This window comes from Phacochoerus africanus, chromosome 11 (assembly GCF_016906955.1).
Source record: "Phacochoerus africanus isolate WHEZ1 chromosome 11, ROS_Pafr_v1, whole genome shotgun sequence".
Classification (NCBI taxonomy): domain Eukaryota; kingdom Metazoa; phylum Chordata; class Mammalia; order Artiodactyla; family Suidae; genus Phacochoerus; species Phacochoerus africanus.
The window spans coordinates 10,265,515-10,278,193 of record NC_062554.1 but is presented as its reverse complement, the minus strand read 5'-3'; the positions used below and the strand labels follow the sequence as shown (position 1 = coordinate 10,278,193).

The window sequence follows — 12,679 nt, the reverse complement described above, 5'->3', positions numbered from 1 at the left end:
GTTTCCACCGCCTTTGTGCTCAACCTTCTCTGCTTTCTCTTCACCTTTCAACCACATTCCTTCTGGCCTAAGCTGTCCTTTGGAGTGGGGGAGGGAAGGGAGAGGAGAAAGGCATGCAGTTGGCTCAGACGCATTCCTCTTCAGCTCCAGTTACTTTTGTCAGGCTCAGAGTACGAAGCCCTCCTATAGATAATCTTTGGCACTAGGTTCTGCTGCTACTTCTGAGGGAAAGAGAGCAGAGGAGATGGACAGAATGAGGGATCTATGTCCTCCTCATCATTCCCCATTCACTGACCCTTGGGCTCAACAAGTAAATCCAAAATCTGGTCAAACTAAAACCACAATATAAAATATTAGAACAGGAGTATGGAAAGACCTAAGCAGCTTAAAATTATACACTGAAGTAAACACTTTTCAAAAATTTGAATTCATGTATGAAAGAAATCAGAAAGGAGAGGGGGAAAAAAAAGAGGAAATAGGTAAATAAAAGCCAACTCTCAATTATCCGTGCTAAAAGAGAGGAGGGAAAGGGAGAGGTCAAACAGATTAATGAAATCCACATATTATCCAAAAATACTTTGGCAAATAATTATAAATTCTTCCACCAAACCTTTTCCAGGACAGCTAAAAAGTAGTAAAATCACTTATTAAAATTTTCACCTCCTCTCCCTTCCCACCCTCTGACTAGAGGTACTTCCAAGCAGCAAAATAGCTAAAGGGTGGGCAGTATTAGGAGGGGGAGGAGGGGAAGAGAAGGAAAAGCAAGGGGCACGGTTAATTCAGAAATGGAACATGTGCCCCTGAATAATTGAGAGCTTCAATTTTGAAATAAACACAAGAAAAAGCCTGAAATAATAATAACCTATTTGCATACCTGTAACTTGGTCTTTCACCCAAATATAAGGATAAATTCATTCTTTAAAGGGGAAAAAAGGAAAAGGAGACTAAATAAATGTTATCCTTTAAGTATGAAACTGATGCATCAACTTAAAACTCTTTGCCCCCACAATATTGTTCCAACGCTTGTAAGATACTAATTTTGTCTCTAAGTGCCTCTGAATGCAAACTATTATTTACTACTTTATTATCTAGCACATAATTTTCCTATTACCAGTTCTCAAATTAGAATCTAGGCTCAGTTATTATTGTTAAAAGTATCCCAATTTAAAAGTTTAGAGCAATTTAAAGAAGGAACATATTAATATTTGAATGTTTCAGCCGTGCTGGCCTAACAACTAAATATTTAATATCGTTAGAGGAAAATTTCCAAATTTCCACAGTGCACACAAACCTAGCACTAAAAAAATCTCCGAACTCAAACAGCTTAACTTTTACACTGGGGTGCTACCCCATTTTATCAGTTAAGTGAAATGAGGAACAGTGAAGCACAGCATAAAGCCAGTGGATCTTCAGGGTCAATACAAATACTGCCAATTGCTTTAAAGACACTACTTATCACTTTATGGAAATGCACTGAATCTGTTCCTTTAGTTTTGTTGTTGTTGTTTTTTCTTTTTCTTTTTTCTTTTCGGCCACACCCATAGCATGTGGAAGCTCCCACACCAGGGATCAAACCCATGCCACAGCAGTAACCAGCGCCACAGCAGTGACAACACCAGATCCTTAACCCGCTGAGCCACCAGGGAACTTCCCTTTAATTTCACATTAAAACATAAAAAGTTTTAAAAATGAATTATTCTGTAACATATTTTATAAAATGTTCCTAACATCTTACACTATCAGTTGAAAGATAATTTCTGCTCCTCTCTATTCTTCAGAAGGCACCGTCTCCACACACAAGTGTGGTAATGCTCGATCCCTGTCTCCTACCACCCTCCACCCTGTCTGTGAAACAGGTATAATGATCTAAAACCAATCTGATAAGAATCTTTCATAATTTTATTTTGTTGGCTTTCCAAAGTAAGATATAATGTAGTCATATTTCTTAAAAACAAAACATATTTTACAATCTTTTTTCTGAATCTCAAAATACATGAACTATTAGAGTTGGTTATCAAAAAAATTATAATTCCTATTTATAAAGCAATATACATATCAAATACCATACAAAGAACCGCTAAGGAACTGTCAAATTTGGGGAGCACACTACTTTGTTACTGAACTTTGCTTCAAGTAAAGGAATCATCTGCTAAACTATGGAGGCCTTTAGTTATACAGAGATTACATTGTAACGGGATTTGCCCGGCCGACTGAAAGCTTGCCTAACCAAATGCAAAAACATAACCAATTGAAAAACAGTTAACACAGTTATGGTCAGGATCCCTGAGTACAGAGATATTACTATGGAGATAAAAGACTCAGGAATCTGCTACACAACAGGAAGACTGTTTCAAAACTATGGTACACTATGTCATAAAAAATCAGGGGTGGTACGACTAATGGCTTACTTATGTGCAATTGTTGTTAACCGTTCATCGTTTACTGCTCTCCGAACTTCAGCACGGTGGCGTTCTGTTGAGATGCTATGAAAAAAAATAGCCATTATAGAACTCTGCCAAGCAGGCAGCTCTTTTCTATACTTTTATTAATGTTATTTAAGTCAACATTCTGCTTGGGGACAGGGGACAAAACTGATTTGTAAAAAGATATAGACAGGGGCCTAATATATATCTTCTAATGTTTTAATTAAAGTCAGAAAAAGGATTCATACTGATTCTGTGTTACTGCAGAGAGAATTAGAGACTGACAAATCAGAAATCACAGGAAGACAAATTTAGCTCGCTATCAAGTAGTTACGTCCAAAACTCAGAAATGCCAGACCATGTTTAAGATTAGCAGAGGTTCCTGTTATCTAAATATGCAAACAGCCACAGAATGACCCCAATCACGGTTACTGAGAAGAGGATCTTGGCACTCAGAAGAAAGTCTTCTAAAGTTTAAGAGTCTATAATTTTATGTTCAGTAAACACAATAAAGAAATGAAAGTGGCAAGATAATCTGTTGCCTATGGCTACATGCTATGAAACTTGACACCAGGATGTTACCCCTTTGTTACTCAACATTTCAGCTGTGTGTCTTCTACCTTATATCCTGTTGGCACTATGGCAAAAATGTGCTTATGTTGATCCCGATTATGTTTAGTAAGTTAATACTAAACAAGTGGAAGAAAGGCTAGACCCATTCCATTCATAAATACTCAATAAAATGAATACCACTCTTCAAATTATAATCTTTATTACTAAGCTATATCTGTACCACAGACTAAAATACTTAAGGGCTGGAATTTATGAGGAAATATAAACAACAAACAAAAAATATAAACTGTGAAGCATGAAGACAATAAGACTGAAGATTTGGAGTAATAACATCCCTATTTTAATGTTAATTAAATACAGGGGAAAAAAAACCCTTCCCTATTTTCCCTTTAAAAAACAGGACAGGAGTTCCCATTGTGGCTCAGCAGTAACGAACCCAACTAGTATCCATGAGGATACAGGTTTCGATCCCTGGCCTCACTCAGTGGGTTAAGGATCTGGTGTTGCCATGAGCTGTGGTGTAGGTCGCAGACCCGGCTTGGATCCCGAGTTGCCATGTCTGTGGTGTAGGCCAGCAGCTACAGCTCCAATTCGACCCCTAGCCTGGGAACTTCCATATGCCGCAGGTGCGGCCCCAAAAAGAAAAAAAAAAAAATAGGACAAAATGGTCTTAAATATAGAAGGGAAACTTCAGCTAGGACTGAATTTTCTGAGAAAGCTCAAGATGTTAACAATAGATCAAGGCAAAGTATTAAACAACCCCTTTCGCCAAAACTTTTTAATGAATTCAAGTCCTGCTCTAGTGGGAAGCTGAAGGAATAAACTATCCCAAAAGCTATGACTATGTAATTACCACCCATTGCTATAAATGGAGACAGCTTTCTAGGACCCCCTCCCCCCTAACGAATGCCACTGGGCCACTCTAAACCTTCCTATCCAGTTGCTGCCAGCTCGTCTTTCTTTTACCCATGTCAAAAATCTCTCCCTTTCTCAGGAGGCCCAAACCTAAAATAATCTGCCTTAAACCTTTTCTGACTAGATTGCAGAATAAGTGGAAAATTACATAATTTTCTGTAACAAAGCACACATCCAGGAAGGGATCTCTAAGTATCCACAACTTGAACACCTCTGTCTTCAATTTAAGAGTGAAAAATTGTTGAAATCCCTCAAAATGAAATTTCTAGAGTCATGTCTCACAAACTTTTATGATAATTTACCTAAGAACTTTTGAGAGTTCTCCAAGAAGATCTTTCTTTTCCTTGGTGAGATCTCCCTGTGCCCGAAGTGCACTGATAACTCCAGCATATGCCTCCAATTCTAGAAGAAGAAAATTATTTTATCAAGATAGGCCATTAATATTTTAATACTACAGCTACATACAGTGAAACTTCAGGGCTGGAAACCTAAAAATCAATATGCAAATATTTTGTTAGTGTCCTCTCAAAATTTTTATCTAATAACAGAGATTAAAATGTGGCTTTTATAATCTTGTTTTCTTTTTTACTGCCTCACAGAAGTCATGTGTGTAAAGGGTTTAGGTAGAAAAGTCTAATGGTAAATATTTCACACCACTGAAGAACATTCAACTCAGATGCTACCAAAAACTGGGAACAGGTTCCAAGTGATATAATAAAGCTGACAAATTTCTAGCATTATTGATAAGTACGTTTACTGACCAAAGTCTGAAATAATTTCTCAGGCTTGCCCATGAATTCAAACTATACTCCATTTATGAATACTGTGCAACTGAAAAACTAGTGGATCAAAAGTCAAATAACCAGGGGAGTTCCCACTGTGGGGCAACAGATTAAGAATCCGCCTGCAGTGGCTCAGGTCACTGTGGAGGCATGGGTTCAATCCCCCACCTAGGGCAGTGGGTTAAGGAACCAGCATTGCCACAGTTACGGCAGCATAGGCTGCAGCTGCAGATTGGATTCAATCTCTGGCCCAGTAACTTCCTTATGCCACACATGTGGCCATTAAAAAAAAAAAAAAAAGTCAAATGACCAAATTCTGGCCCCAGCATTGACACTTAGTAGCTGTATAACCCTGAGCAAGTCTTTTCTCATCTCTGATTAGAAGACACCTTGAAGGTGCCTTCCATTTCTAAGATCCTCTGCAAGTATAAAAACGACCATCAGGGAGTTCCCACCGTGGCGCAGCGGAAACTAATCCGGGACCATGAGGTTTCGGGTTTGATCCCTGGCCTTGCTCAGTGGGTTGAGGATCCAGCATTGCTATGAGCTGTAGTGTAGGTCAGACGCTGCTTGGATCTGGCTTTGCTGTGGCTGTGGTGTGGGCTGGCTGCTACAGCTCTGATTAGACCCCTAGCCTGGGAACTTCCATATGCCATAGGTGCGACCCTAAAAAGACAAAACAAACAAACAAACAAAAAACACCATCAAAATGACTAAGGCAAATTAGCAAACATGAACTACTCTTCCGGCAATCAGGACATAATACACTGAACCCTAATGCAAGACAGTTTCATTTCACTATCTTTCCACAGCAACAACCATTATTGAATGAAACTGTCAGTCCCTACTAGTGGATAAAATATAAAAACCAAAAAGCTCTCAATGGCTCCCAATGAACCATGCCTGCCTCTCAGAGTACCTTCTTGTTACTACCTTGCTATAGTCCTTCCCACAATGATTCTGGGCTTGGGATATGACTTCCTTTGGCCAAAAGAACATCAGCATACGTGATGCAAACAGAAGCTTTACACACAGGGCCTCGCTCTCTCGGAACCCTGAGATCACCAAGTTGTGAAGAAGCCCAGGATGAAAGGCCACATAGAGAGAGAGGCTCAGCCATCCCAGCTGAGCCCAGTTAGTCAACTAAGCTACCAGCTGAATAGAGCCACATAAAGAGCTCAGGCAAGACCAGCAACCCAGAGAATCATGAGAAAAGATAAAAAGATTGTTTCAAACCATTAACACTATGAAACAGGTATATCCGAGCAAAACAAAATGATGGGAAATAAGTGTCCAGACTAGTTATCTTCTACTGAATTCAAGTTGCTACCAATATTTGCCAATGCCTGACACACAAGGGATACTGAATGTTAGCCGAATAATTAAGGCATGCATACCTGCAACCCAGGTACTACATTAACAACAAAATAGCAGTCTCATTCAGTTTGTGTTATTCACAGTTCTGTCAAAAACAACAGAAATGTCTGGTCCAAATGAATGATCCCATGTGTAAACTGTGCTGGATACTATGTACATGTCTCTTCTGGTCTCTCTGGAAGGACAAAGCCCTGCTTCTCTGGAGTAGTGAAGGAAATACTTTCTTCCAAGAAATATATATTTCAGCCTTTATCAGGATGCAAAGTTGAGTTCAGAAAGGCACTGGGGATAACTAAAAAATCACTATACTGTAAATGTTTATCCCCCATTTATGGTATATTTTATTCAACAAATCAGTATTGAGTCCTATTATGTATATCAGACAGTATGCTAAATCCCAGCCTTAAGAAGTTAACTCTAGAAAAAAGCTACAGTAAAACAAGTTATCAGACAATTCGGATACAGTGTACAATACAGTAGTAAAGGCAGAGAGGAAAAACGCATCATCTAGTCTAGAAGCATAACCTTTCTTGAGGAAGAGAACTGAGCTCTAGGCAGGCGGGGTGGGGGCTGGGGTGGGGGAAGCGAATGTGCAAAAGGAACAAAGAGCGTACAAGAGCAGATAATGTTTCATAGAGACCTTAAACTTCCAGTAAGAGTGACTATTTTGAGAATTTTACACTAGAGAAAGTAAAATACCGTCTAAACTTGGTGAGTCCCTAAGTCAAACCAAACTTTTTTTTTTTTTTGGTCTTTTGTTGTTGTTGTTGTTGTTGCTATTTCTTGGGCCACTCCCGCGGCATATGGAGGTTCCCAGGCTAGGGGTTGAATCGGAGCTGTAGCCACCAGCCTACGCCAGAGCCACAGCAACGCGGGATCCGAGCAGCGTCTGCAACCTACACCACAGCTCACGGCAACGCCGGAACGTTAACCCACTGAGCAAGGGCGGGGACCGAACCCGCAACCTCCTGGTTCCTAGTCGGATTCGTTAACCACTGCGCCACGACGGGAACTCCTCAAACCAAACTTCTAAGTGAACACCACTACTATAAGGAACCGGGAGGTATCTTTATACGAACAAAACAAAGTGCCTATCTTCAAGGTGACTAACAGCCAACGAGGATAAAAATGGAAAAGCAGTTTGGGGGTCAGACTAAGAGAAGCCATTTCCAGTTGACGAATGTTTTGATAGGACTCAGTGACTGATGAAACATGGAGGGAACGGCAGAAGGAAAGGAATCAGGTTTTTCAGTTTCCAAGATATTTAGGAGAATGTCAATACCATAAAAAGAAATGGAGAGGTCAGAGAGAGAAAGTTTAAGGAAAAAGTTCACTTTTGGCCTGTGGAATTTATGGTGACCAAGACACTATTTCAAGAAATTAGGGCGTTCCCCTCGTGGCTCAGTGGTAACAAATCCAACTAGTACCCATGAGGATGCGGGTTTGATCCCTGTCCTCACTCAGCGGGTTAAGGATCTGGCATTGCCTTGAGCTGTGGTGTAGGCCAGCAGCAGCGGCTCTGATTCAACCCCTAGCCTAGGAACTGCCAGATGCCAAAGATGTGGCCCTAAAAAGCAAAACGAAACAAACAAACAAAATGACATTAAAGAAATATGACAAAGATTTTTGACATCTCAAGTTTTGTTCCAAGTCTAACTAAAAAGTCACGCACAAAAAGTAAGAGGTAGCAACCTCCCACAAAACTGGAACTCAGAACACAGTTATCATGGATAGCTATACAATCCAAGGCATTTATTTCCTCCCCTTCACTCAACGAGAAATTCACTCATTGTAAAAGAACTTTTACTACCTTCCCAATCTCATTCACATTTGCAGATTTCCATTTTGATGAGTATCCTAAAATTCGGACATCAAACTTAGTTGAATTTCTGGTACTATTTTTGGTAGCACTCTTTTACATATTCTATTCTATTCTATAACTCCATACTTATACACAGAAGTATAACAATTAACACATGCAAATACCACAGAAAACAAAAGATTTGCCAAACTCTTTTATAAAGCCCTAAACCCATCCCATTTAAACAAACCAGCCATTCAATTATACTACAGCTCATAAAGCTCCATGTCAGAGTTATAGCTCAGGAATGGTAATAAAAAAAAAAAAAAATAGGGCAGGGGAAAGGCAGGCTAGAAGGAAAGAAGCATTTAGCTATTACTGGTATGTTCGGAGTGTCATAAAGAAAATCTCCATTCCAATTTCTTTATATTTAAGTAAAATCTAAATGTTTAGCCTCTTACATGGCAAATTATTTATAAACATTTAAAAAAAATTTTTAAAGCTAATTCTTAAAATCTCTTAAGCCAATTCTTAAATATAGTACCTTCTCTAAATTTTGGACCTAGAGCTAGTGTTTGAAAGCAATTCAAAGGTTTCACTGTTATGATAATGAGCCAACGGGTGGGGAGGAAGTCTTTCTGCAAATCACTATCAAGGCTCACCTCCCAAAAGAAGGGTCATTAAAGATGACATTACCCTGTAGGAAGGCCGTTTTCTTTTGTACATAAGCAGCTCTCCAGGAACATTACTCACGCAACTCTGACTAAAATTAAGGATAGATTTAAACTTAAAGGTTACAATTTTATATTTAAACATATCTCTTGATTCAAGGCCCCCAGAGCCCAGAAACTCTAAAGTAATCAGCTGCAGTTGTGATCTGTTCCTCTAATCATTTCAGCTATGAAATAAATATAAGACCAACTTTATAACTGGTAGCTAGCAAGTTACAACAACTACATATAAGCGCATTTTAAAAAATCCTTGAATAGCACTAAAAGTTTGGATATAAGGTTAAAGAAAAAATGCATAATAAAGGAATAATTGACCGACTACCCCCCCCAAAAAAAAAACCCTCTCTAGACATGCTAAAATATAAAGCTAAAAAGCAGTTTAAAGTATAGATATCCTCATAGCAGCCTAAGGAGAAATAAAAAGGGCAAAAGTTACCGGCAAGCAGGGCCAGAGTAGCTATGATTCAGATTTATTCATAGAAATTCCCAACAAAGACTTTCTGTGAAGATTCACCTACAAATAAATGTCTGAATGCAACTGCTTTAAAAAGCTACATATACTCATATCAGGCACGGTGATAGGCCCTTTTTATATACACTTAATGCACATAACAAACTTTCGAGGCAGATATTACTATCCTTCATTGACGAAAGTGTCAACAGATTAAAGGGAATTAAACAACTTGCCCTTGGATCATGTGGGTCATTAGTAACAGGACCAAGACCCCACGTCTGTCTGAATTAAAGGTCCACATTTGCCCCTTCAAAATCATAGTTATCTAAATAATTCATATCCACTGCCAAAACATTTAATGTTCTTTTCCAAATTACTTTTTCACTTACTGAGCCCCTAACATGTGCTGGCCTGAAATTACAGTGGAAAATAAGACAAAAGGTCCTTCTTGGACCTTATAGTCTAAGGCTGCATTGTTTTTATTTCTTTTCGTGTGTGTATGTGTGTGTGTGTGTTTTCTTTTTTTTTTGTCTTTTCCAGGGCAGAACCCGAAGCATATGGAGGTTCCCAGGCTAGAGGTCTGATTGGAGCTGCAGCCGCCGGCCTACACCACAGCCACAGCAACGCCAGATCCAAGCCGCATCTGCGACCTACACCGCAGCTCACAGCAATGCCAGATCCTTAACCCATTGATTGAGGCCAGGGATCAAACCAGCAACCTCATGGTTCCTAGTCGGGATTCGTTAACCACTGAGCCACAACGGGAACTCTGCGTGTGTGTTTTTAGGGCCTCACTTGCAACATGTGGAAGTTCCCAGGCTAGGGGTCAAGTCAGAGTTGTAGCCACCTGCCTACATCACTAGTAAGTCTGCGTTTCTTAACAAAGAACTCTCATTTGAACCACAGAATACCGAAACGATGTAACTTTTTTTCCTCAATTTTCTCCAGGAAAATACATTATCATTCTAGATGCATGAAGAAAAGTTAATACAATGGATGCTTTAGCATTAAGGCTTAATTCTCTCCCTAAACGCTAGTTAAGTAAGGCTGCTTTAAAGGAAAAGAAGTACTAAATAATTCATTACAAGCATAAAAGGTGTTTTATTACTGACAGTAAAATATAATTTGGGAAAGTCAGAATAGCTTGTTAATTTAAAATTTAGAAACAGGATGTATGTAACGCACACATACATTCATGAAGGTTAAAAGTATGTCAAAGTGAGACTGGAATCCTATTCCCTGAGTTGAAAGCCTGATGTTATGGCTTACTCTCAGGATTTCTTTGGACTCAAAACTGTAAAATGGGGACAAAAAAAGAAAAAATCCTATCTTTTTGGTTTGAGTGAGGATTAAATGAGATGCTGAAGGCAAAGGACTCAGGACAGCCCAGCAGCCTCAAGGACACTCAGCTGCTATTACGATGATGATGAGGATTCATGCATCTACTGTATACAAGGCACTATGCTGGGCAATGGGGAAATAACAATGAAGTAAGACAAGAACTATACCTCCAAAGCATTTCTAACACAGCATGAAACATGACATCCACACGGGCAGCCATGACCCAGACTGATGGGGAAAAGGACCACAGGATGGCATAAAACAGCGAAAATGAAAATCATACCCAATTTTCGAAGAATCCTTTTGCATTCATCCCTGCTGAGATCCAAAAGTGTTGGCCACACAACAGGCATTGTTGCTTCTTTTTGGTAGCCCCAAAGAGCTTGTCTTCCCTAGCAAAACAAAACCAAAAATTCAAATTATGAAAGTATATGCAAAAGGCCACTCAACCTGGAGATCTACACACTAAGAAGTAAAACCAGTAAGAATAGCTCACAATCCTATTTCACCACCGCCCTTTCCAACTTCTGAGAAATGAAGAATTTAACCATCTGGGAGCTCACTATTCCAGCCTATCACTCTAGGTTCTAGTTCAAGTTTTCAGTTTACCGGCTGTGTGGTCCTGGGTAAATTGGCCTATCTGATGATTAAGTTTTCACATCTGCAAAACTGAGGTTTTACCACTTAGTTTATTATGAATATTAAAGACCAGTGTATGTGAAGGTCTTATCCTAGTGTCTAGCTCATTATTTAATAAATAGGTGCCACTACTTTTGTAATCTTGGGCAAGTCACTTCTGCAGGCATTCTCACTGAATTACATGATAGAAAAATATGTCAAGTTCCTAGGATGTTAAGCGGGTTATTGGAACTTAATAAAGTATTTTCTCAAATCCTAACAATGAAAGATGAATTTACACCCCGCAAGCTTAAAAAAAAAAAAAGAAAAAGAAAAAGAAAAAAAACCATTTACCAAACATTTAGATGTCAGGAACTTGGCACTGGGAATTTCTCAGTCTAGAGAAAAAGACAACAGCGCTGGGCGCTTGCATAATACCTGCTTAGCATACGGTAGATCCGCGATAAATATTTGTTAAACAAATAAATGAATGATTGAGAACAGCGAGTAACCTGAATGAATGAATGCATGCATGCATGCATGCCTGAGCGAGCTCACTACCTATTCTAGGAGTCAAGCACCGACCCGAAATAACTGCTACATCCCGTTCCTGGCGCTGGGGCTGCAACTCCAACTCCATGCCTGGAGTTGAACCCCCTCCCCCTACTTCCCATAGTCCTCTGAGCTGAGAACCAACCCAGGGCAAGGAGAACAGGACTGCGCGCCCCAGTCGGCAGAATGACATAAAGAAAAGGGGTGGGGAGGAGGAAGAAGGGGCAGAGCCAAAGGAATCCGCTCCCTCCACAAGCCAGTCCCCGCCTCCCGACAGGATCTAGGAGGCGGCCGGCGACCGCCGGAATCAAGCACCACGTCACGGCATCCCGACGCGTCCCCGCCGGCGGACCCCACCGCGGGGGCCGGACCGCACTGGAGACCTGGGCAGAGGTTCCCGGAGCGGGCTCCGGGAACCCGAATCCTATCTAATCCTTCCCCTTACTCAAGTGTCAAGGAGGCAAGCCCGCCCCGCCCCCTCCCCAAACACGCACTCACTCCCGCAGCACCACAACAAGAGCAGCCCGCCCACCCTCCTCACCGATGCCGCTCAGTACCCACTTCAATGTCAAGCTTGCGACCCAAGCCCTCGCAGGACCAGTAGCCGGAGGCAGGGGCCCCGGGAGGCATCAGCGCCTCGCTCCCTCCTCAGCACAGAGGACAACGGAAAGAAACAGTGGACGCTCGGACAGCCAGGCAGACGACCGAGACTTACCAGGAGGCTCCCAGAGCTGGACCCCCGCAATCCCAGCACCAGGCGTGCCAGAGCCCCCCTCAGCCCACCTCGGGGAGCCCCACGATCCCGTTAGGAGACAACGGAGGATGGGACTGGCCACCCCAAGCCGGGCTCCGACTGCTTGGTCTGGCGCTCCTCCAGACTGGCTACCCTGCCAGCTCTTCCCAGCGCCCTGTCTGAGAGTCACTCACCTGCCCGGCCTTTCTGGGCTCATCTAAAAGGCTCCTCCGCCAAAACTAGGGGACACCAGGAATTGGGTTTGTTTGCGGTGCCTCAGAAGGGGCAAGATGGCGACAGGTATCAGGGCGCAGGCGCAGCGGCGCGCTGCCAGTCGGGAGGTGTAGTTTGCCTTTCCCGCCTTTCGGAGAACGGACAC

General features: G+C 41.4%; 1 protein-coding gene across 15 annotated transcripts in view; it reads right to left on the bottom strand.

Moving 5' to 3' along the window:
• The window catches only part of EMSY (EMSY transcriptional repressor, BRCA2 interacting), an 88,199-nt gene extending 75,577 nt beyond the window's left edge, over positions 1–12,622 (bottom strand). For 7 of the 15 annotated variants that reach the window (XM_047753867.1, XM_047753870.1, XM_047753874.1 and 4 more), the window contains exons 1-5: positions 12,495–12,621; positions 10,681–10,789; positions 4,214–4,313; positions 2,409–2,483; positions 875–916 (exon numbers count right to left, since the gene is read on the bottom strand). In XM_047753867.1, the coding sequence (XP_047609823.1) occupies positions 875–916; positions 2,409–2,483; positions 4,214–4,313; positions 10,681–10,750 (287 nt within the window). In that variant the 5' untranslated portion in view covers positions 10,751–10,789; positions 12,495–12,621. Of the gene's footprint in view, positions 1–874; positions 917–2,408; positions 2,484–4,213; positions 4,314–10,680; positions 10,790–12,494 lie in introns of all 15 variants that reach the window. The other 8 variants (XM_047753869.1, XM_047753881.1, XM_047753871.1 and 5 more) reach the window with 3 other exon arrangements.
• Positions 12,623–12,679: the final 57 nt, after the last annotated feature.